General features: G+C 47.8%; 1 protein-coding gene and 2 long non-coding RNA genes across 3 annotated transcripts; all 3 read right to left on the bottom strand.

The window, feature by feature from the left end:
- Nucleotides 1-15,817: 15,817 nt before the first annotated feature.
- Nucleotides 15,818-20,674, bottom strand: LOC115313172. Its single transcript, XM_029972103.4, has 9 exons — nt 20,614-20,674; nt 20,257-20,545; nt 18,557-18,929; nt 18,309-18,473; nt 17,318-17,504; nt 16,905-17,150; nt 16,656-16,827; nt 16,398-16,546; nt 15,818-16,334 (listed from the first exon to the last, which is right to left on the bottom strand). The coding sequence occupies exons 2-9, from the start codon at nt 20,412-20,414 to the stop codon at nt 16,159-16,161; spliced, it is 1,626 nt and encodes a 541-aa protein (XP_029827963.2). The 5' UTR covers nt 20,415-20,545; nt 20,614-20,674; the 3' UTR covers nt 15,818-16,158.
- Nucleotides 20,675-20,710: 36 nt separating this feature from the next.
- LOC121836242 lies at nt 20,711-21,072 on the bottom strand. The gene is made up of 3 exons (XR_006077853.1): nt 20,980-21,072; nt 20,820-20,918; nt 20,711-20,733 (listed from the first exon to the last, which is right to left on the bottom strand). It is a non-coding gene; the product is annotated as an uncharacterized LOC121836242 (long non-coding RNA).
- A 178-nt stretch (nt 21,073-21,250) lies between these two features.
- LOC120842787 lies at nt 21,251-21,949 on the bottom strand. Its single transcript, XR_005716012.1, has 3 exons — nt 21,669-21,949; nt 21,427-21,591; nt 21,251-21,354 (listed from the first exon to the last, which is right to left on the bottom strand). It is a non-coding gene; the product is annotated as an uncharacterized LOC120842787 (long non-coding RNA).
- Nucleotides 21,950-22,811: the final 862 nt, after the last annotated feature.

Raw genomic sequence — 22,811 nt, 5'->3', positions numbered from 1 at the left:
GTTTACGGCCTAACAAAGAAGAGCGGCTGCTCAAAGCATAGGTCAACAAGCTTCACTGAATCGTGCGGTAGCCTTTAGCTAAGTCTTTCCGACAACGATCGAATGGTATCACTAAACGGCGCTCCTCCACAACTGCTTGTTTTAGGTGCAGTACATTCTATTAGCTTAAAATAAAGGCACACAGCTAAAGCACCTCAGTGATGCCTAGCAGGTAGCGAAACAAATCTCTCTAACGAAGCGTGCGTGGTTACCGAGACATCACGTTATTCAGAGTGCAGATGCAGAGTATAACCACTGTACAGCTTTGTCTCTGTATTTGCATTATCTTCCAAGGTATTGTCCAGGTACAGGCGGCACTGCCGAGCAGACAAGCAAATAAATAAATATTTAACAAAAAGTACTATTCAGTTTCGTACCACCATTACCGTCTTGCTTCGGCTCTTCACTAGATAGTTGACAGCTGCCCGATGCTTTCCAGATATGCGGAAGCAAAACATTTCATCAACATAAGTGCTATCCGCCACCGCTTAGCCAAGTGTTCTTTGCGAACATAACTGGGCTGCCTAACGATATTATAGAACGCCGCAAGTTAAATAATTTCAAAACAAAAGCGGTTCTTGCAATTGCGCTACATAAAAAGAACAGTGCAGGTAGAGCTGCATGGTACCTACGTTTGTGTATATTTGCTAGCAAAATAGCAGGTATTGAAAACAGGAAAATTAACCAGAAAGTGTGATGGGTTTGGGAGGGAAAGAAACGTGGACAAAAGGCAAGCAGTTCGGAGGAGACGACCCACCGAGCTAACGCTGTACAAAGAACAATCTTAACCTGAAATACTACTTTCTGTACAAACACAAGATACCCATGTTATTACACGATAAATAGCCACCAAAATTAACGTACCAGTTAGGCAGTGCTGTTTGTAACTCGCGTAAATCGCCGAAGTCGCGGAACGTTCACGATGCAAAACGGCCATCTTGGAAAAATCAAAATAGTGATGGTGATAGCGATGGGTCTTCTGTAAAAACTCCGAGGACAAATGTAATCAGTTTTTTTTTTTTCGTTTTAATTAATGTAAGGAACACATATTCACCTTAGCAGAAACTTAAAATTATGGCAACAAAATGGCCTTAAGTTTGAACATTTAGTTGTGCCGAAATACACTTAATAATGTTTCAAATCTGCAGAACGCAGATTTGAAAGCCCATGCCGATTGCCTTTCCGTGAGCGTGTGAATGGTCAAAAGCCGATGCAATGATAGGCTGAAATACTCCGGAGATAGCATGCTTAAAGTGGTCAGAAATATTAAACGGGGTATATCTATTGTCTTTCCATCGAACTTTTCGGAGCTTAATCTTCTCAATAATTACCTTCTCGCATGTTTCACAGTAATCCGTGGCATGGATTCACCACACTATTTTTGCCAAGTGTGGCAAGAGGTATGCACCACCGTCAGAAAAAAATATGAGAATTTATTTAATTACGACAGGAAGCCACGAAAGGGGAAGATGGCAAGACCCGATCCACCAAAAAGGAGTGGGCCTAAGAGTGCAGTCTTGGTCCATGATTCACGACGGTAACCTATGATGAATGCAGAGAACAAAGGAGTCCATCAGGTCAACAGGAACCAATATCTGACCCGAACATGCAAGGAAAACGCTCAGTTGGAAAACTCACTCTTGGAACCAGGACCGCTGGCGTCCACCAAGACCCAACTAAATACAATAACAGCGCCACCCTTCTGCGACGAATTAAAACATGCAAGTTGTTTTATTTAGCTACTGCAAAATGGCCCTGCGAGATGGCGCCACGTAGAGTTCCGGTATAGGCTCTTTACAGGAGCCATAGTTGCATGGCTGTTTTCCACGTACCGCCGCACCGCTACTCACCGAGATGCGACCATGTGAGGAGCAGACTCAAATGCCGTGCACGAAAGTACACATTGCACGCACCCTGGCATACGTTCCCCTACTTTTGAGCGCACCGTGCTGCCATTCGCCAGCTCCTTATACCGTGCAGGAAAGACGGCGCTACGGGGATGAACACACAATTCTGGCTTCCGTAGGGAGCCTATACAGAAGAGTCAGCGCCACTGACTCTTCTGCGACTCGACGGAACCACTAAGTGTAGCCGTGTAGTTTCCTTAGTGGCTGATGTGGGAGAAATGGCGGCGTTGCAATAGACTTCTTCCAAACCGACGCGCCTCATCGCGGCGAAATACCACGCAGTGCCCTCTGGGAACTTGTTGGCCACTTAGTTTCGGTTTCTACTGAGCAGCTTCATCTCATGCTATCACGCCGTGACCGAATACGCTGCTCATGTTTTCGATTATCTGACTTTTTTTACGAATGTACAATACACTCATTCTCGAGCGATACAAAACGAAGACCGGGGCACTTTCCTTGGTTCCAGAAACACCGGATATTATGCGTGCGTATGCAAACGTAGTAAGACGTGGCTTAGTCACCTCACCCCACGAGTGCATCTTTGAGCTCGGTGTCAGTAATCCCGTCCAGTACCAGTGAACTACAACTGAAATTTGGTCACCTTGAGCCCTACACGTATTTTGTTTGCCAAACGTACGCTTCTTGTTACTTCATTGGGCGAAAAGCAAGCCACATCCTCACAGGAGTATGAAAGTTAAGCCCAGCATTGGCGCATTAACTTTTAAGGAAACAATAAATTCAACCTCAATACTGCACAAAAGTTACTGTGATGTCTTCCTCATGTCATCACATATCTCACACTCAAATTTTATGCTGATAGAAGATTAAGTTTTCGCAAACGCTAAGATCGGCTAGCTACGACGGAGGCCCTAACAAGCGTCCCCAACTCCTCCTCAGCCTTTTTGGACAAGCTTTTACTGATGCCCAAGATCTGTGCCTGAATGGTGTGTCTGAAATTATCTCGGCATACTCAGTCAGAAAGAAAGCAAACACATAACAAATATTATGGCCATTAGCAACCGTCAAATGCGCTTTGAATAATTTTGTTCGTTCAACACACCGCAGAATTCATGCCTGTCTAGTGCACTTCCAGCGAACGGTGCGACATTGTTCACACAAGTGCTCGACTTCTGCTTTCTTTTTTTGTATGTGCGAATGTACCTATATTATTGCAGGATAACTTTATGCGCATACGTGATGTTGAATATTAGTGGAAGGCAAGCGGGTGGGGACTTCACTTTGTGCAGTGCTGCGGGGCAGTACAGATAAGAGATGAGAAGTGTGTTCGAATGTAGCTTTTCAATGGCACGTCAGAGTTTTACTTCGCATACTCAGGCGTATTAGGAAAAACAGTAATTGCAAAAAGTAATATTTCGTCTATAGACACACGAAAAAAAAAACAAAAAAAAAAAAAAAACTTCTTGATCAGCAACATTAATGTAAAGGCGCGAGCTCGATGTATGCATACTTATTGGTTGCTACAGCTTGTTGATTCGTACACAAGCAAGATCCCTGAGCTTCGCAGCGTCGACATTCCCAGCACTGGCTCGTCCACATACCTCGAACCGCTAACAAAAAGGCTCAAGTACAAAAATACAACAAGCATGCGTTAAGACAAGCTATACTTCTCGGGCTTGCGCTAAAGATTCGAGGTCTGGCCATTTAGGTTAGTTTAGAGACCACAAATGACGCTCTCGATACCAAAAAATATGAGATAACGGCCGTTTATGGTCCACGCTCTGTGTATCTCTTGTCGACGTGTCAATCGAAACCGAAACCATGCCACTCTCCTCCCTGGCTAACTAGTTCCCAGAGTGCAACGCACGCCGTGTTGCATGCAGGAATTTATGGAAGTAGTCTATTGCGTTTAGTTCGGTTCTCGAGTATGGATGGAAGCCACTAATCATTTCTTCCTAACAAAAGCTGGCATAAGTAGATTTTTCACTGAAAAAAGTTAACCTTGAGGGCTTTAGTCCCCCATCCTTAAAATCTGCCCATGATGCATGTGCCAAGAAAATGAGGGAGAAGAGTGGAAGAGAGCACGCAAGGACATCAGGACACCCGAGCTCTGGTTAGAGGGATTGGTGGGTACACCTAAGGCTAGGTGCCTTTGTCTCCATTGCACTTGTCGAGGACGTTTCAATGCGAGAGCCAAACACTGGACGCCCGCGTTCTGCAGTCGAACGTGCTCAACGAGTGCAGCAGAAACAAAGGCTGCCTTTATCTCCACTGCACTCGTCAAACGCATTCGAATGTGAATGCGAAACGCTGGACACCGACGTTCTGCATGTGCAGTACAGACAAAGCTTTAGGTCTACCCACTAATCGCTCCAATCGGAGCTCTGCGTTTTGACAATCCTGCACTCTCATCCCCTCCTCTCTCTCAATTTCTCGGCACATAAGAGTTCTGGAAGTTTAACAACAGTGGCTAGTGAAAAATCCAACAGACATGACATCCACAAAAAAAAAAAAGCAGCTTTTTTTGGGATTTTTTTTAAGGTGTTCTAAAATGCACTGAGAACTCCAAGTCGAGTTACTCCGTTCGGAGTTGAGGGAGTTGATACTGAACGCACCATCACCACTACTGCAAGGGAGATCACGTGGAAATATTGTGTCCCTGAACTGCTCCTGCCGCTTCAAACACCTTAGAGTTGTCGGAGCTGCTCATCGGTTTCAAGTCGTACCCAAAACCAGCAATGCGTGTTGCTGTGGAGGGGGGAATAACTCATCAGCTGCCCAAAAACTATATGAGTAACTTATCCCATGAGTAGCGGGCCTTATAGCAAGCTCGTTTCAAATGCACTGGCATTATGCGAGTCATCTCATATAGTGCACCGCACTCGCGGAGTGCTGCACAAAGAACCGGTCTCAAACTAACTTACCGAGTGCAGCCTGATGCTGTCACCATCTGCATTGTAGTAAGAGTGCAGACCTCAAACTGAAATTAGCGCTACGCTGTTCGACATGACGGGCAGGAATGCGATTGAGAGTTGCTGCAACGTGTAGTTTATATCTGTGATGACTTCAAACAGCATGGCTGTAAGAGATATTTACAGATGGCATTAGTTCCTGTAACCTGCTCAGTACAAAACAGCTGTAACTTTTTGTTAAACGATACACTGGAAAAAACTGTGCACAAAAGCTTGATCAGAGCAAACGCAAGAAATTTGAAGGCTAGGCACGGCTTGCGGAACACAAGGATGCCCACACGACTCTTTCTCTGAAGCGTGCTCCTTCTGTACGAACAGCCCAAGTTAATTTAAGGGTTAGAATATTTTTTTGCCAGTTTCACGCTGTTTTGGATGGGTGCGAGGCGGGCTCACTCTCGTCGTAAAGCGGTACTCAGTCTTGTTGACTGATATTGCCGTTTCGTTTGACACTGCGATGTGCAACACTCTCGAAGCTAGCTAGCTGTAGGGCAAGTTTCATTCTTGATTATCGCCGCTTGTCCAGAAAGCTCTGTGACACTTTGACGCTGCCAGATGACACTGTGCTCAACGTGCCGTTGCGCCCAACGGACAGGCCACGTGACACATTTTCGGCACTGGATTGGCTCCGATGGCTCGCAGCATTCAGAGTAAAGTGCGGTATTGCATTTTGCGCTCTAGTAACTCACCACTGCCGAGCTGCTACGCCAGAAGCACTCAGCAGACCCCACCAACTCACCTCTACGTTGACAGGGCGGTAGGAGCCATGTGGTTGGTGGGCCAAGCTTTTATTGCCTCATGTCCGACCTGCACATCTGTATGAGAAAGGGGCATGATAAGTGATGCAAGACTGACAATCGGCTGGTTCACCGAGCATGTAGCCTCCAGTGCCCTGTCAGTTAAGGGGTGAATGAAGTCTAAAGTTGGTATATAACAGCCGTCTACTGTCCCACTCTCAGGCACGCCACCCATGACCAGTCCAGTCGTTGATCTTTAAAGGGGTTATGACACGAAAATTAAACGGATAGACTATTCTTGAAATGGAATGCTCATAGGCTACTTAGTATATACACCAAGTTACGCAATTTTTAGAGCTCTGATAATTGCAAAATTCAATATACAAATTTTTATAATTTTCATCTGGCGACCAGGCAACACTGCTCAACTTAGTCACACCATGGTGTCCATAAACCACCTGACCATGAACACTCTCATTCTAGGCACCCCCATGATCGCCCAAGCTCTTCTCGTCGCGGTACGACGCTCAAACAGCTCGGTAAACTGAAAGCTATTCTCGCTCTCGCCCCCCGGCCGGCTGACCTTCCACCCTGCATGCGTCTGCGAGACATTCCCGGACGACTGTGACCACGGCGAACTCGTCGTCGCTAGAGCTCGTCGCCAGCGGGTCGCAGTCAAAATGAACAGCTTCCAACATCTCTTGATAGCAATCACTCTCATCGCTGCTTCGATCAATGTTGAACACTTCGACAAGGCGATCGATGCCGTAGACGTAATCGTCACAGACCGGATGCTGGAAACGTGGAAGGTAAACGAGGAAGCTGAGGCTCGATACGCCAAGAGAGCCAAGTCTGTGAGTGCGTGCAAGTAGACACCACGCTGGAGGCTGGCTACGTCATCAGCCTCCAGGTCCGCCCGGATCTGAGGGGCCCGCATATAAATCGATTTATCCACGAAATGATCGCGCCTTTTTCAAAACACATTTAGCAGGATTATAGGAACATACAATGGGTCCTAGCAGTATAGTTATGTAATATTTTATTTTTGGCGTGTCATAACTCCTTTAAAGGGCAACTCCGCTCGATTTCGGAAATTTTGAGATAGTGGGTGATATAAACGTGAAAAATGCCCCAAAACAACCCTAGAGCGTTTGTCTCGTGAAAACCAAATATTTTTCGTGCGATCTTGTCATTTACCATAATCGCAAACCGAAACCGAAACCTCGGCGCAGCCGGGCAACATTGTAGCCTCGACGTCAGGTGCATACGCACCCACGTGGGATACAAGGAATCACGTGATCTACCATGCTGACACGCTGACATGTGCTGCACAAACGTCCGTAGCGTCGTCGAAGCATCACCCGTCGTTCCTTTTCCCCGGCTCCTACTACAAAAGGCAAGTTTTTGCGCAGGTATACTTTGTAGGAATTTGTAGAAGCTGAAGACGAGAATATGTTGTGATGAGTCTGAGAAAGGAAAGAGTGTAGCAACGTTTATGGAAACTGATTTGTTGTGCTCATTTTTTGCTTGAGCAAAGACGTGGTGAGTTCGTTCGTAAGTTCGTTCGTTCCCTGCTAAAAGAAACGATAAATAGTTCGCTGCATTCATCAAAGCTAATTACTTCGTTGGAGCGTTTCGTGAAAAAAATCTGGCCTCTTCATCGTGTAAGCTGACAATGACGAAAGATCGCGGTCGCAAGCTATCGCGTTTAGCTTGAAAAAGTGTTGCACTATAAGTCGCTCCCATGTCAAACTGCGATGTCATCCGGCAGCCACTCGATTTTCTCGTTCTCGCGAAGCGGCCAAGAACTGAGAGAGCGGAATGTCTGACAGACGGTTTAGACTTTCAAAGGAGCCTTCGCTATGCTTTCGCAATGCCCGATACAGCGCGCGTTTATGATATACAACAGTCTGCGTACGTACTGCGGGGTGCAATAGGTAAGGTAACAAATTGGTATATGTGCTTTAATTTTGTTAGCAGATTGTTCAGATACCGTCGCCGCACAAGTAACGGATTAGCTTGTAAGCAATTGTAAAAATGCCCCCCCCCCCCCCCCCCCAAAAAAAAAAAAAAAAAAAAAAAAATTAGAATGGCTCGCGAAAATCAGGGACTCGACGTGTCAATTAGAACCTTGCCTCGAATATGTATTTTACTGGTCACATTCTCGCATAAAAATTGTTACCAGCACTCCCAGCAGCATGCAGAATTATGGCACATACTAGAAACGACTGTTTTTGCGAATTTCTCAATTTGGAAAATTTATCACGCGACTAAACTACCCATGCTGTTGAATACAGATGAATCCACCAAATTAGTAAACTATTGCGCCCACCAAATATTTTTATGTCGTAATTTTGCGAAATGTCGAGCCCACCAAGTTTTTTTCCTGCTTACCTGGCATCATGTTAGCACCATTTTAGAAAACTTCTAGTACCCCATTGAGGCTGCCACCAGACATGTGGTACATTTAATAATAACTTGCCAGGCATGCATGATAAATTAAATCTGTACCTCTTCAATCAGCCTTCATGTCCAATTAAGATGCTTTACTTCCAGCATCCATGTCCGACGACGACAGCCTGCCGCCTGAAGTGGATTTTGGAGTTATGAGGCAAGGGGCCATATACGTCCCAGATCCTTATGCCTACGACCCTCCCTTGCCAGCAAGGGAACAACGAGAAAGGAACGAGAGCGAGGAGTCACAAGTCCAGTGAAGTTCATTATTGAATCTGGACGCTTGTTTATGTCAATATTTCATTGCAAGTGATATGTCTAAAAATCGGGGAGAACAGGCAGAGGCATATGCTACAAATACTGTTTTAATTGTCCATACATATTACATACACAAATATTCATGATCGATAGACATACCAAAGCAAACAACTGAAATAGTTTAGTAAATACAGGGCTGAAACACAAAGGATGCTAAAAATATAATGTTTCGTTACTGTACACTCTTCCAGATGCACCTGTGAAAACTGTCCCCTACAAGAAGGGCAATGCTGCCGCGATGTTCCACGTGTCGCACGGAACTGCTTAGGTCGCTGCATCACTGGAGACGAGCTGTTTGGGCTCGTCTGCTTGGACGAGAGGCTACTCGATATAGCCTACGAGAAGCTGAAAATCTATGAGCCGGCATACTTGGAGCCCGCGGCTAGGGATCGGAACAAGTAAGACCAGCTGTTTAAAACAGATGTTTGAGGCACCACAAATTCAATTTGATATAGCCTGTAATGTGTAGGTAGTAGGACACAATCATTTTTCAGTTAGGCTAACGCACACCAGCTTGGGGTCATGTGGAGTACGCCACTGTGCATCTGATTCTGACAGAAAGCGCAGTATGCAAATATTTCCACAAAGAAAGTGGCATGTCTCGGGTGCTCTATTTGTGTGTTCGTGTGAGCATGAAATTCGCGTGATTATGTGGGTTTGGTTTAATAACTACAACCAGGACATGCTGCCCACGAGCCAGGAGAGTGCCTAGTGTCTCAAAAGACAAAGAACAACACTGCCACAACGAAAGTGATCAACAAGATCGGCACCCTGCTGACCTCAGATCAAACTAAAATATGCGAGCTGGAAGAAAAGCTTGATATTCTTCTAAAAGAGGCTTACCTAAGGGAGATTGACAGAGAAATTGAGCCGTCAATCAAAGATGAAGCTTTAGAAGAGGAAGTGAGTGGCATGGAAGGGTATGTGGAACTCATGAGCGTAGCCGAAGGGCGGGTGAAGCGGAAGTTCAGGGAGCACAAAACAAGGAGCAATACAACATCTGGTTCTTCGACACCTGGCAGCAACTCAGGACAGCCCTCATTTAACCATACCTTGACGACAGGCTTCTGAAATTGGAGATCGCGAAATTCGGAGGAGACATTCGGTTATGGCCTGGCTTCTGGGGCGAATTCAACACAACGATCCATCAGAACGAGTCTCTTTCCGGCATTGCGAAATATAAGCACATAAAAAGCTACCTCATTGGTAGGGCTGCCGTAGCGATCGAGAAACTCCAACTGACAACCAAAAACTACAAGGTTGCCCTCGACCTTCTTACCCAAAGATTCGGCCAAACGGACCTAATTGTCAAGGATCATGTCGCAGTCGATGGCTGTCCGAGCGGTTCACGACTCCAGAAACATTGAGAGGCTCAACGTTTCTGGGCGTTCACAGCCTCAAAAAAGTTCACAGCCTCGAGGCCGAAGAGAGAATGTATGGAGTGCTGCTCCTAACGCTGTTGCGTAAAACAATACTAGCCGATGTGGGCCTGGAGTACAGCCATAGGGTAAACGCGCATTCAACATACCTGGAGGATGAGCTGCGAGGTTTTTGAGAAATGAGGTGGAATGCCGTGAAAGGATGCCACCGGTAACTGAGGGCATGTATCCGCTGGCGGAGCGACATCGACAGTGCAGAAACCTCGAGTTGCAACGGCGGCGGCGCTTACCACAACAACCGATGCAGACAATACATACGTGTTTCGTCGCATGGACAATCACGGCCCGGACGCCTGCGCTTCTGGGATGTCGCTGGGAGTCTGAAGAGACGTCCTGCACCGAGAAAACCGCCGTTTCTGTGCTAGCCTGCTAGGAGCTATAGTCATCGCGAGGCGTGAGTCGGAAAAGACGACGATGAACAAAAGGAAGGGGCGCTCGAGACAGATGATTAAATGGCTGATTCTAAACGGACGCTGGTTGAGTACAGTGAAGAAGGCTGGCCGACACGGAATGGGGTTCAAACCGACTGCAGGGATTACTGGCCTCATAGGTCAGAAATAGCTTTGCAAGACGGTCTCCTCATGAGAGGATCCCGCATTATTATTCCTCAGTCAATGCGCAGTGACATCCTACATAGACTTCACGAAGGACACCAAGGCATTACCAAGTGTAGGGCGCGTGCCCGACAGTCTGTATGGTGGCCTGGACTTTCCCGTCAAATGGAAGATGTGGTACGCACATGCACACAGTGCATCCAAGAAACACACAACCGACACGAACCACTGCTTCCATCAAAGTTTCCAGATCGACCATGGCAAAAAGTCGCAATGGATCTGTTTTACTTGGAAGGAAAAGACTACCTCCTCGTCACCGACTACTTTTCAAGGTTTCCAGAGATTGCACTTCTCAACAGTCTGACGGTGACTACAATAATAACTCACTTGAAGTCTTTCTTTGCAACACATGGAACACCTGAAGTACTAGTCTTTAGTGATAACGGACCACAATTCCGAAAAATACAAGAGTCGGAGTTCCAGAAGTTCGCCGAAAGTTGGGGTTTTGAACACAGAACATCCAGCCCACGTTACCCCCAAAGTAATGGCTTCGTGGAAGTTGCTGTTGGCATTATCAAACGTAGTTTGAAGAAAACTGGGGACAGCTACGTCGCGTTACAAGCCTACCGCTCGACACCGTTGGGTAACGGCTTCAGTCCAGCAGAGTTGTTGATGGGACGGAGATTGCATACTTCTCTACCAACGGCCGACTCCCTTCTTCAGCCAAGTCAGGTAGATAAAGAAGCCCTCAATCTTTGGGAAGAACGTAGGATCATGAATCAGAAGCGTAACTATGACCGACAACACGCTGTCCGCCGGCTTCAACCTTTGATGCCTGAGGATAGAGTGTGGATAACCGATCGACGCAAATCTCGAATAGTGCAGTCGTCGGTGGACACTCCAAGGTCCTACTCCGTCAACACACAGGATGGGAACCTCAGTCGGAACCGATCTCATCTCGTCCCGATTCCGACAGTGCCCAATTCACCTGACCTTCCACCGCGAGATGCGATTGCGGAAGGAACACCAGAGCCGACCTATGGGACCCCACATTCCGATCACGTTGTGACCCGAAGTGGCCGAGTAGTCAAACCGATAGTACGCTTTAGCCCTTAGCTAAAAGGGGGAGATGTGCTAGCCTGCTAGGAGCTATAGTCATCGCGAGGCGTGAGCCGGAAAAGACGACGATGAAGAAAAGGAAGGGGCGCTCGAGACAGATGATTAAATGGCTGATTCTAAACGGACGCTGGTTGAGTCCTGAGTTCCTGAGGCCCTGACAACACAGTTTCCATTTCACGAAAAGAAGGCACTTATCACGAGAATGCAGAGGCACTAGATGACTGAGCTGTGTACGGTGTGGTGGATGACACGTCACTGTTATGTGCAATCCCAATGTGACACTACGCAGTACACAAGCAGAAAGGAGCGCAACCATCATGGTGGTGAAGGAGGTGGCAGAAGGAGCAGTTTTGCAGTCCGTCATCGCTCAGAATCCAAGACAACACAATCGGAGCAAGCAAGAACCAGGTGTTCCTGCAAACGGCATATGTGTGGGCCGAAGGTCGTCAGGGGCGCACGCTCCTCAGACATCTTTTTGAATGGTGGCAATCGGCGCACGTTTGTCGGATTTGACATAGCTGAGAGGCTGCAACTCTCCGTGCTGGGTGAAGAGGAGCTCAGGATTTTCACCTTCGACGGAAACGCAACAGCCAATCAAGTGATGTGCCGCCAAGTGGAGCTTTGGCTAGAAGTCGGCTTGACAGGAGAGAAGTCCGGGTGGAGGCTCCTGAAATGCCCTGCATCTGCGCTGACCTTGTGATGGCCCCCTCAGATGTTGTGACGACGCAGATGAAGATGGAGGGCAAGAACATCATTGACATCTTACCTGGCAAAGCCGTCGAGGATGACAATGGACTTCTGGTCAGGGCCGATCACTACCGGGATGTCGTCACCAGAAGCGTGATGTGCCGAGCCACAAACTGATGGCAGTGGATACGGTATTCAAATGGACCCCGCAGGGCCAGGTCGGAACAACCAAGTCTACGACAATCTTCGTCGGCCACGAGCGTGATGGGGGTCATCGTGAGGGAGGAGACCGACAAAAAAATATCCGCTCAGCTCAGATTCGTTTGGGCACTGGGGCACCTTGGAATCTAAGAACAGCAAACGACAACCTCTCACTATGAAGCCATACTTCAGCATCAGAAACAAAATCATCAAGTACGAAGACTGTCAGTACGAAGTGTCGCTTCAAACGGCCGAGGAACTTACAACCTAGATATGCGGTAAGGCATCTTAGATAGCGAACCACTTGCCTGCTAGAGTGAGCAGATAGTCAAGGATCATTATGCCTGCATCGGAGACTATGTAAAAAAGAGCTATGCCGAACTAGGTAAAAAAGGAAACGGCTCTGCAAGCAGTCGAGCCTACTACATGCCGCACCCATGTGGTCGTACGTCATGAAAGCAGAACGACCTGATTGAGGGTTGTATTTGACGCATTGTCAAGCGCTGGAGGTCGTTTCTCACTGAACACAGTTCTGGAAAGCGGGCAGAATTTGAATTTGGAGCTGATCGACCTGCTCATCAAGTTCCGCACCCAGAACATCGGGATCATCACGGACATTCAGAAAGCCTTCCTGCAAGTGTTTCTCTCGAACAACGATCGAAGTGTGGTGCAGTTCCTACGGTGTGAGAGAATGCCGATATGCGGGGAAGAGCTTCAACCAATTGTGTCATATCAGGCGATGCGCGTGTCCTTCAGCATGACGTCGAGCCCCTTTCTCCTATCTGCAACATTACAGCATCATCTCAAAAACGTGCTAGAGCAGTTCACAAAGACGGCAGACGCCATACGGAGCCAACTGTACATTGATGACCCCGTCACTGGTGTTGATAGTGGACAGGAGGCGAGGGGCTCTATGAAGAGGCAGCGAAAATCTTGAATCAAGCCGGAATATGCGACCTGCAAGTGAATGTCGAATGGCCTCGAACTGGTAGATTTGTTAGAAGATGGAGAGACCCAACACACCGATGCCGACCTTGGACATTCGGGACTCGGAAAGGTCCTGGGAGTGGCCTGGAATCCTCAGACATACCAGTTTGAGTACATGATAAGCTCTCTCATCGATTTCTTGTCATCAAGACTGGACAGCTAGAGGTCCATGCTTTTAGTGTTGGCGAGAATCTTTGATCCGTTTGGATTTGTGTGGCTCCTACAACAGCAATCGTCAAGATAATGTTTCAGGGATTGCGGGAGCTCGGAGTCAATTGAGATGACCCCCAGCCGGAGTCTCTGCAGGCTGTGTGGGAGCACTGGTGCACGGAGCTTCTCTGCATTGGAGACGTGTTTGTCCCCGGAGTGATCACCCGAGATTTTAAAAGCGACAAGACGAAGTCCAAAAGTCTAAAGCGCCGTGCCATACATGGCAACAAAGACTCAGTCGGGGAAAGTGAACACAAGCTTGTTCATGTCCAAATCCGGGGTTGCCCCTCTTAAAGGGGTAGTGAAACGAAATTTTAGCGCTGATCTTGTTGCATAAATATGGGCTAGGGACAGGCACCACCTCGGAAATATAAATATTGCGCTGTAAAACACAGGAGAACTAATTTTAAACATAATTAAACGATTTCACATTCTCATCTGGTGGATGGGGGGAAGTTCTCGTGACATCACTTGTGCCAAAATAGCAGCGCCGTTCTGCGGCAATACGGCGTGCCGGCAGAATTCGCCTAGGCCTGAACGCGTTCGCAAAGCCTTGGCGGAGAAAGCCGAAGCGTAGTTGGCCACAGTGAGCTCGTTCTCGTTGCGGCTCTTTGCACGACACGGCCCGAGCATGCTTCTGGCACGGCCGGTATTAGTTGCTGCGAGTCGCGAGCTGCAAGCCGACGTTAAGAAGGATATGTTTGAACTACGAGGGTGTCAGCAAGAGCCACGCAAATGCCAAATACCTGTTCACACTCGGAGCGGACACGCGCGTTTGATCGAAGTGCTGGATTCGCTCTGTTAGACCGCGTTTCGGTAAGCGCTTCTGAACCGATCTTTTACGATTGCAACTCGATACTGACATGACACTCGGCAAAGAAAGGTTAGACCGACATCGCGTAGCTCCCACGAACTGCTATAGCTCGACACTGACGTAACGTCGAGTCAGAATAAAAATGGCATTCTAATAACAGAGTGTACATACCGAGTTGCCAAGGTAATCCGTATGGCGTTTATTTGAGCTCTATATCACACAAAACAAGGAGACAGAATCAATGAGAGTCCCTTTTCGACGACAGCGTTCGTCACCGCCGTCTCGGAAAACAAGGAGATCGAGATGACAAGGGGAAAATATTGACCTCTGAAATTTAGTTCAGGGATCAAACTACTCATCCGGTAAGGGTCCACAAGGGTCGCGCGGGCATATTCCATTCAGCAGGCCAGCCGGTCATGGACAGACGGTCTTGGCCAAGGACCGCCGGAGCAACGGTGCGCCGAATCGATGTTGCTGCTAGGCCTACTATATATTCTGCCGAGCTCGCTCGGTCGGCAGAATCGTGGCTGTTGTAGCTCTTCTCGTGTGTTTGTGGATCCTGCGTTCTTGATCGTGGTCTGTTTTAAGTACTCCTTCCTTTTTTCTTGCTGGTTGAAGTCGGGACGCACGAGAAGAGCACGAAGAAAAATAAATGTCCGTTGGTGGCCGATACCAAGTAACTGAGCGACGCTGTCGGCCTTGTTGATTTGATCGTAAAAAGTGCGTAAGACAGCTTCGGAGCTGTCGTAGGATTCGGTCGTAACCTGCGCAAAGATTACGACAATTTCGTTTCGAGAGCACGGGTTTTCTCTCAAATTTGTCGTACGCACTTTTTTCGTCGTGAATTCTCTTTGAGAATCCGGCCTCAGAGCTGGTTTTGTCAGTGCGCCGTGGTTGCCGACTTGCCGTGGTCCCGTGGTGCAGCGTGCGTGCAGACCTTGCACATCTCAAACGGCCACGTTGTCACAGGTCGTAAATCGTCGACGCGCCACCAAGTGGCAACGCTCGTAACCACAACATTCACGCCGTAGCCTTTCCCGACCGGCACAAGTGACGTCACGAATGCGCCCAATATCCCAAGACGCATCGCGCTCTCCGATGGCCGATTTTTGAGCGCGCGCCCAATCGGGCCCATCAGGGTGAAAAATATAGCCATCCGTTCAAAATACAAACGCGCGATTATGATTTATGAATATCATTGATCATATTGAACCTATTTCTGACCATAATAGGTGTATTTCAAGTTTCGCTTCAGTATCCCTTTAAATACCTTTTGCTGCTCCGACTCAAGATGATGGAAGCCGTAATTGGTGCGCACCTATCCCACAAATCACGAGAGCTCTACACCTGAAAAGTGCTTCCACGCGGCTCTGGACGGACTCCACAGTGCCAACGTACTGGGTCAAGGGGGCGGCAAACCGACGGAAGCCCTTTGTGGCAAACTGAGTTGCCGAAGTGCAGCAACTGACAGACCCCAAAGATACAAGTTGTGGGGAAAATAAACTAGTCTTGCTCGTTGTTATTGAAATGAAAGGGTGCTGGTTCGCGAGTGTCTCAACTTGATAGTTCAGGTAAAGCAAGTTTTACCGAAATGCTACATGGCATGTACCTTTTTCAGAAAATATAGGTTCACGGCCTACAAGGAGTTTGTATGGTGGATTTGGGGCAGGCTGGGCCGTCGCCGACGTGTCAGGCTCCCATGCTGTGTGGTCGGAAGGATCAGGGAACAGTTTCCGTCGGCCACATACACAGGGTTCCAATACTGCTAAGTCGAGAACCTGGACCTGTGGGCCAGGACGGCGGCTTCCTTGTTTGGCCTCTGGGAAACGCTGCACAGAGACTTCCCTCGTGAGCGGGGAACGTAGGTGGCCTGGGCCTCCTGGTAGGTCCGGACTCCCTCTGCCAGCTCCAGGAAGCAGCCGAACAGCTTCTGGGTGTAGTCTAGGTCAAGAATGATAAGAATTAAGTCACATACATTGTGTCAATAAAAACGTTTGCATTTACCGTAGGACGCAGGCTCCATTTTTCGGTTGACGACCCACTCGCCTTTCCTCGCCTTAGGGAATTTCAGGACAAAGCAGTCCTTGCCATCCTTGGTTGTGGCCTGCTTTCGGTCCGAGTTGGCGTTGTAATGAAGGACAGCAATGGCAGTCCTGTGAAGGCCACGCAAAATAGGCAGAATATGTCCTTAGCATATTTCACCATTCTACAAACATAAAAGGGAACCTCGTTGCCCTAGAATACTTCAAAATCTCAACCTACCGTGCCTCCATGCCCTCCAGACTGAAGTGGCTCGACTTCGGGGTAAATCGTAGCAGCAGGCTGTGAAAGGACTCGAGCCGGTACGTCTGGCCATCTCCAGACAGCTTAGGGATGTCCTTCAGCAGCTGTCGTGACATTACCACCTTTTCGAGGGCGTCGTACGGCTCAGTTCCTGCAGTTAGAAACAGCACCAGGTGAAATGGTAAGGATGATGCACACTGTAAATTCCCTGGTATATGTCAACATTACCCTTATGAAGCCACCAGCGTTCTTCAACGATTGGGGCATGCGTGCAAGCAGGGTAGAGCGGGTCGGGATGCTGGTGCACATTGTCCACATGGCGCATCAAGGACATCCACTTGGCCAGCACCAGTGCACCATTGTCATCACTGGTTTGGGCACACCAGTAAACGTGTGCCCGGACAGTCTTGACCCACTTGTTTAGCAGGCTGTTGCGCTTTGTTTTCCCCGCGAGGGCCAGCTTGCTCCCGATGCCTTAAAATTAGAAAAGGTGTGTGCATGGCAAGCAGAGTAACAATGCATTTTGAATGACAATATACATATATGTTCAACAGACTAAAACAAATGGCAGCACCAAGCTAACTAAAAACTAAGTTCAGCATCACTTGTACTACGTAATCCGTTTGGTAAGATAATGTTACCTTTGGCAACATGCCATGCATCGAAACGGTGCTTGGTGTTGGGGTAGTTGCTCTTCATCAGGGCGTTCACCCCAAAGTGGCGGTCCGTGACGAGCACATGCGGGCAGAACCCCCAGCCCTGGAGATGGTCGAAGGAACGTTTGAGGCCCTCGGTTTCCATGTTGTTGCTGGACTTGACTTCTGTTGACTGATGTAAAAAGAAAAGGTAACAAAATATAGAACACTTGTTCATTTAAAAGCTGAGTTTAATTTATCTATATTTATGAACTGTGACCTCGGAAGGTCTGATGTCTGGGGATGTCAAGTAAACGACGGATTTGACATAAAATGAATCCTATAGAGATGGCCAACTATACCCAATTGAGTGAATTTACAAATCTTGCTATATAAAATGTTCTTTCGTTAATCTCGGGTTAAAAATACTGAATCGCGCATGCTGAATGCAGATTGTAAGGGCATCTTTGCCTAACATATTATAATCTTGCATAACAGTCTGTTTAATTTTGAAATTTTTCTACAATGTAGATATACACATTCACAAATTTTCCATTTATTTTCAAATACAGCCGGCACGCGTGCACCATCCCGCTTTGATGTATGCTTTTCTTCCAAGCACGCAATTGCGATATTTATACTTTTCCAAGTCTTTATTGCGGCAGGTTACCCCGTTGAGTGCGCTTCTTACCGAGCACAGATGCAATGCAGAGAAGCGTTACTTGCGGAGCTCGCTTCCGCGGGCATTGCTAGTGCACTGATGCTCGGTAAGAAGTGCACTCAACGGAGCTAACCCGCCGCAATCAAGACTTCGAAAAACGCGAATAGTCCAGTTCATGTCGAAGCGAATATCGTATCTTTCGAAACTACTATTCAAATATTCGCACAACTCTACATAAACAATACCCAAACAAATATTCTACTTAGTTATAAACGAAAGGTAACAAGATAAATAACTCAATTGAAGTAGGCAATTTTCTACTTAGCCAGTTCTTACCTGGATAACCTCGAAGTGTAGGATTTTGTTGATGTTTGTTTCCAGCAGCGTGTACGTGCCATACTTCGCCGAGTAGCCGGGAGAATCGGCACGGCCGTCGCCTGCCAGGTGAAGCTTGCTGCCACGCATCGCTGTAAGGAGGGTGGTCTGCTCTTCTTTCCATACCTTTGAAATACAGAAATATAACATCAATCTCAACACAAAGAGATACATGTTTAACCAACAATTCTCTAGGCAGGTGTACTCACCTTTGCAGCGGCAGGGAACACCAGACAGCCTTGAATCAGGAAGAGTTGGCTCTTTTGAAGAACGGCAACACCTACAGAGCTCAGGAGACGAATAACTCGTGTAGGACTGGCCCCAGAGAATGTAATGGCGGCGGGTAGGAGAAGATTCATCAATGCCTTCCCATTAATCCTGGGCTGGCTTTCCCAGACAGTCTTGTGGCCCCTTACACACACAGTCACGGCATGCAGCAAGGTCCCCCGTTCCTTCAAACTTGTATGTGTAGGAGCCAAGCATTCCCTACAGACCGAAAACAACTGTAGGAGCATTGAAGCGCAGACGATGAACTTCCTTTCTTTCACGGGGTTGGTGGTCGTGGCAGAGGTGCTGCACTCTCTGCAAAACAAAACAAGCAGTGCATTTAAAACTTGCTTCAGAAGCTGTGTTTTTTCCATTTCCTCTACGCTTTCGCTCGTTGTTAGGTCAGGGGCTCCGGAACCAGGGGGACAGTTGCCCCACAGGTTCTACACCACAGGGGGCATGCCCCCACCCTAAAAGCTGTTCCGACCCCCCCCCCCCCCCCTCTCACCACCCGTAAGGCTGTTGAAGCAGGCTGCACTCCATAGATGACGAGGTGCCACAAGCTAATCAGTAGTTGGTGACATGTATTCTTTCTTTGGAAGCCTTGTTAATCCGTTTGTTTGAAGTTGTCATTCATTGTTTGTCCAATATGTGCGTTCTCACTAATCAATCTCCAAAGATTCTATCAGACTGCAGCCTTCATTTTTCTGCACTGTGCTTCGTCAGTTGCTGTTGATATACCGGGTGATTCAAGGAGACGGCAGGTTCTTTAAATCGACCGGAAAATTCGGTTTCCTAACCTATCGCGCTACGACTTTGTGGAGCGTTGCCCACAGATGGTGCATTGTATTTCTGAAATTTGCAAAGAGCGAACTTACCTGAGGAAAAAGTAAAGAAAGAAAAAGGCTGGAAACGTAGCGACGCCACCGGTCTTCAAACAACACGGCGCCATTTCGCACGGGACACAAGAGATGGCGCAAACGGTCGCGACGCCAACTGCCGCCAACGAACGAGCAGACGACGCCGAGAGCCGGCATATTTAGCAGACAAGGAACTGCAGTGCAGTTCCCTGTTGTTACCACACCTGTTTTTGTTTTTGCGACTGTCGCCGCCCGCGGAACGCGCGCCGCTTTTGAGTCGAAAAGATTGTCTGCTAAAGAGGCCAGCTCTCGGCGCCGTACGCTCGTTCGTTGCGTCATCTCTTGTGTCCTGTGCGAAACGGCACCGTGCTGTTTGAAGACCGGTGGCGTCGCTGCGTTTCCATAGGAGCTAAGCCTTTTTCTTTCTTTACTTTTTCCTCAGGTAAGTTCGCTCTTCGCAAATTTTACAAAAAAAATGCACCATCTGTGGGCAACGCTGCACAAAGTCGTAGCGCGATAGGTTAGGAAACCGAATTTTCCGGTCGATTTAAAGAGCCTGCCGTCTCCTTGAATCACCCGGTATATATATAAAGAGAGAGAGAGAGGTGAACTACACGATGCAACATGAGCCCCCGGATGTTGCCCCCACGCATCAGATATACTTCTGAAGCCCCTGTGTTAGGTGATCATTTAGGACTTAACACTCGAAATCCAGAACATCAAAGCTATATCCTATTTGTAGCATAAAATTATGGTTTCAAGAAGGTACAGTGAGCACATACGCATCAGGTCCTTCATCATCCGAGGTCACGGAGTCGTTCCAGGGACTGGTTTCTGGAGAATCCAGTTCCTCATCGGAGTCGATCGAATCATTTGGCCGATAGCTGGTGTCCAGGGCATCGCTGTACATGTCCTCAGAGTCGCTCTCCTCGTCGCTCATGTCCACAGGATCGGTGTCGGGCTGCGAAGTCTGAGGAGTGCCGTCCAAGTCCAAAGAGCTGGGGACTGTGCCACTAATAGGCGTAGAGCACCGCTGAAGTGGCTGCTCGTGTTGTGCGAAGGTTGCTTCTGCTACACAGTAGGAATAAGCATAGAGACAGTTATTCATTGTTTTGTTCCAATTTCGTGTAAGTGCTCACCCTGAGTTCCTTCTGCTGCTTGTAGATGTCCTGGGGCACCGGTCTCATCTCCCAGGGGACTTGGGCCTGTCACCTCCGAAACGGACTCGTCCTCGGGACGAACACAGCTGTGCAATGCATCTGCAACAAAAGTGCATTGCAAATGAAATTCAGTTATGATCTCTTCTCTCAAATGTAAGCCTATGTAAAGACACTGCATCACATACCGGAGGATGTGGTCGACGCCTGAATTTCAACCGATGTTTGCGAAGGTTTTTCTGTTTGTATGCCTTTGCTGACATACCAAGACTTTGGCGTCTGTGTACCTGGAACATGAAAATCGTGATATTTAGGATACATTCTTCAAAATTCTTACTGTGCAGGCACCTTTTATTAGCCTTTTTGAACATGTCTGGCTCCATGTACTGCATGTGGGTGGCCGGATGACATACACGCACGTAAGTTCACTCGAGCTTGCAACCTGCGACACCACTGAAGTGGCTCGGTCCCTTTCCTGTAAGAGTGGTGCACCAAGTGATAGCATCTGCAGGCACACCAAACACAGCACGTAACAATATAGGCAGAAATACATACTGGGAGTGGGCATTCTGCTCTAGCTGGATCCACTCGGACGACAGAAGGTCCACTGTGCAACGCCTCGTGGGCTCCGTCTTTTTCGGAGGCATCACTGGGCGACGCATCCAAATGCAAAGTTTCCCTTGCTGTGGATAACGTGCTGTTCTTCCATGTGCGGTCCCTTTCCTGTAAGAGTGGTGAACCAAGTGATAGCAGGCACACCAAACAGCACATTACAATGTAGGTCAAAATACATACTGAGATTGGGCATTCTGCACTAGCTGGATCCACTTGGATGACAGAAGGTCCAGTATGTGATGCCTCATGGTCTCTGTCTTTTTCGGAGGCATTGGGCGACACATCCAAATGCAGAGTTTCCCTTGCCGTGGCCAATATGCTGCTCTTGCATGCTCGGTCTCTTTCCTGTAAAAGTGGTGCACCAAGTGATAGCATCTGCAGGCACACCAAACACCACTAACAATGTAGGCCAAAATACATACTGGGATTGGGCATTCTACACCAAGTGGATCCAGGTGGAGGCTAGCAGGTTCACTTTGCGACGACAGCGCTTCTGGGCCTCTGTCAGAGGCGTCGTCCAGTGTAGTGCCTGCCAGCAAACCATCATGTGCCAAGGTTGTGCTGCTGAGTTGCCCAGCTGTATCTTGGTCTCCACTCTGTGAACGCAATCAAACAATATTTAGTACTCTTCATTTGGCCATGAAACTCAAAATCCTATAAAAGCCTGCTTTATAGGAAGTGCAGAAGCAGTTCAAATAAACTTCAACATAGGCAGCACTAATTCAATGCATTTTCTGTGTGAACTTTTTAGCCATAAAACTATTGAGAATTCCTGTAGATCCCTTACTTGATAAAAGAAATTTCGTAAAACTGGATTTTGAAAACCATATTTTGTTTGGTTTCAAGTGCGGAGTTATTTTTGTTGTTTTCATGACTCAAATGTACCTCAAGAGAAAACGAGGCAAAAGCGATTGTTTGCTCAACAGATTAGCCTTGGGCCTGTTGCCTCATGTACTACAGTGGTATTGCTGGTATAACCTACCCACTTTAGTTTCCTTACATTTAAAAACAATCAGTTTTAGCAAAACTTGGCCGTTTTAGTTTCTCCATATAGCTCATTTTGAAACTCCACAGCTGTTTCACAAGAGGATATTCACTGTTTCCTGATTATAGCGCGGATGGTTTTTATAGAACAGGTAAAAACGCATGCCAAACGGTGCGGTTTCAGCGGAAGTGCGAGCGAAGCCAGAGATGAAAAGCGAGCTGCGCTTCCAATCTTGCCGGCAATGCGCGCAGTGCGGCAATGCGCGCAGTCATCTCTCGCACTCTGCTGAAACGATGCAACGTGTTGGCGCTTTCGAGAGCACTGAGTACACACTAAGTAACCGACGAATGTACGTACTCGGGTCCGACGACGTTTCACGCATGAGCTGTCTTCGGAAGGTGCTCTGCCAGGGAAGATGGACGGCACGGCGTCTGTCTTCATCTTCGCGTACTTTGTCGAGAAGCCAGTGTCCGCTAATAAACGCAAATCTCGCTCATAGCACTCCGGCAAGAAATGGTCGGAGCAGATTAATAACCGGGCCGTCGACGACAGGGGCTTCTCACAACCCGATCGGTGCACG

The sequence above is a fragment of the Ixodes scapularis genome, unplaced genomic scaffold, assembly GCF_016920785.2.
Source record: "Ixodes scapularis isolate PalLabHiFi unplaced genomic scaffold, ASM1692078v2 PGA_scaffold21__2_contigs__length_744675, whole genome shotgun sequence".
NCBI classification, from domain to species: domain Eukaryota; kingdom Metazoa; phylum Arthropoda; class Arachnida; order Ixodida; family Ixodidae; genus Ixodes; species Ixodes scapularis.
Note: the sequence above shows the minus strand (reverse complement) of the source record. Positions and strands in the feature narration are given on the sequence as shown.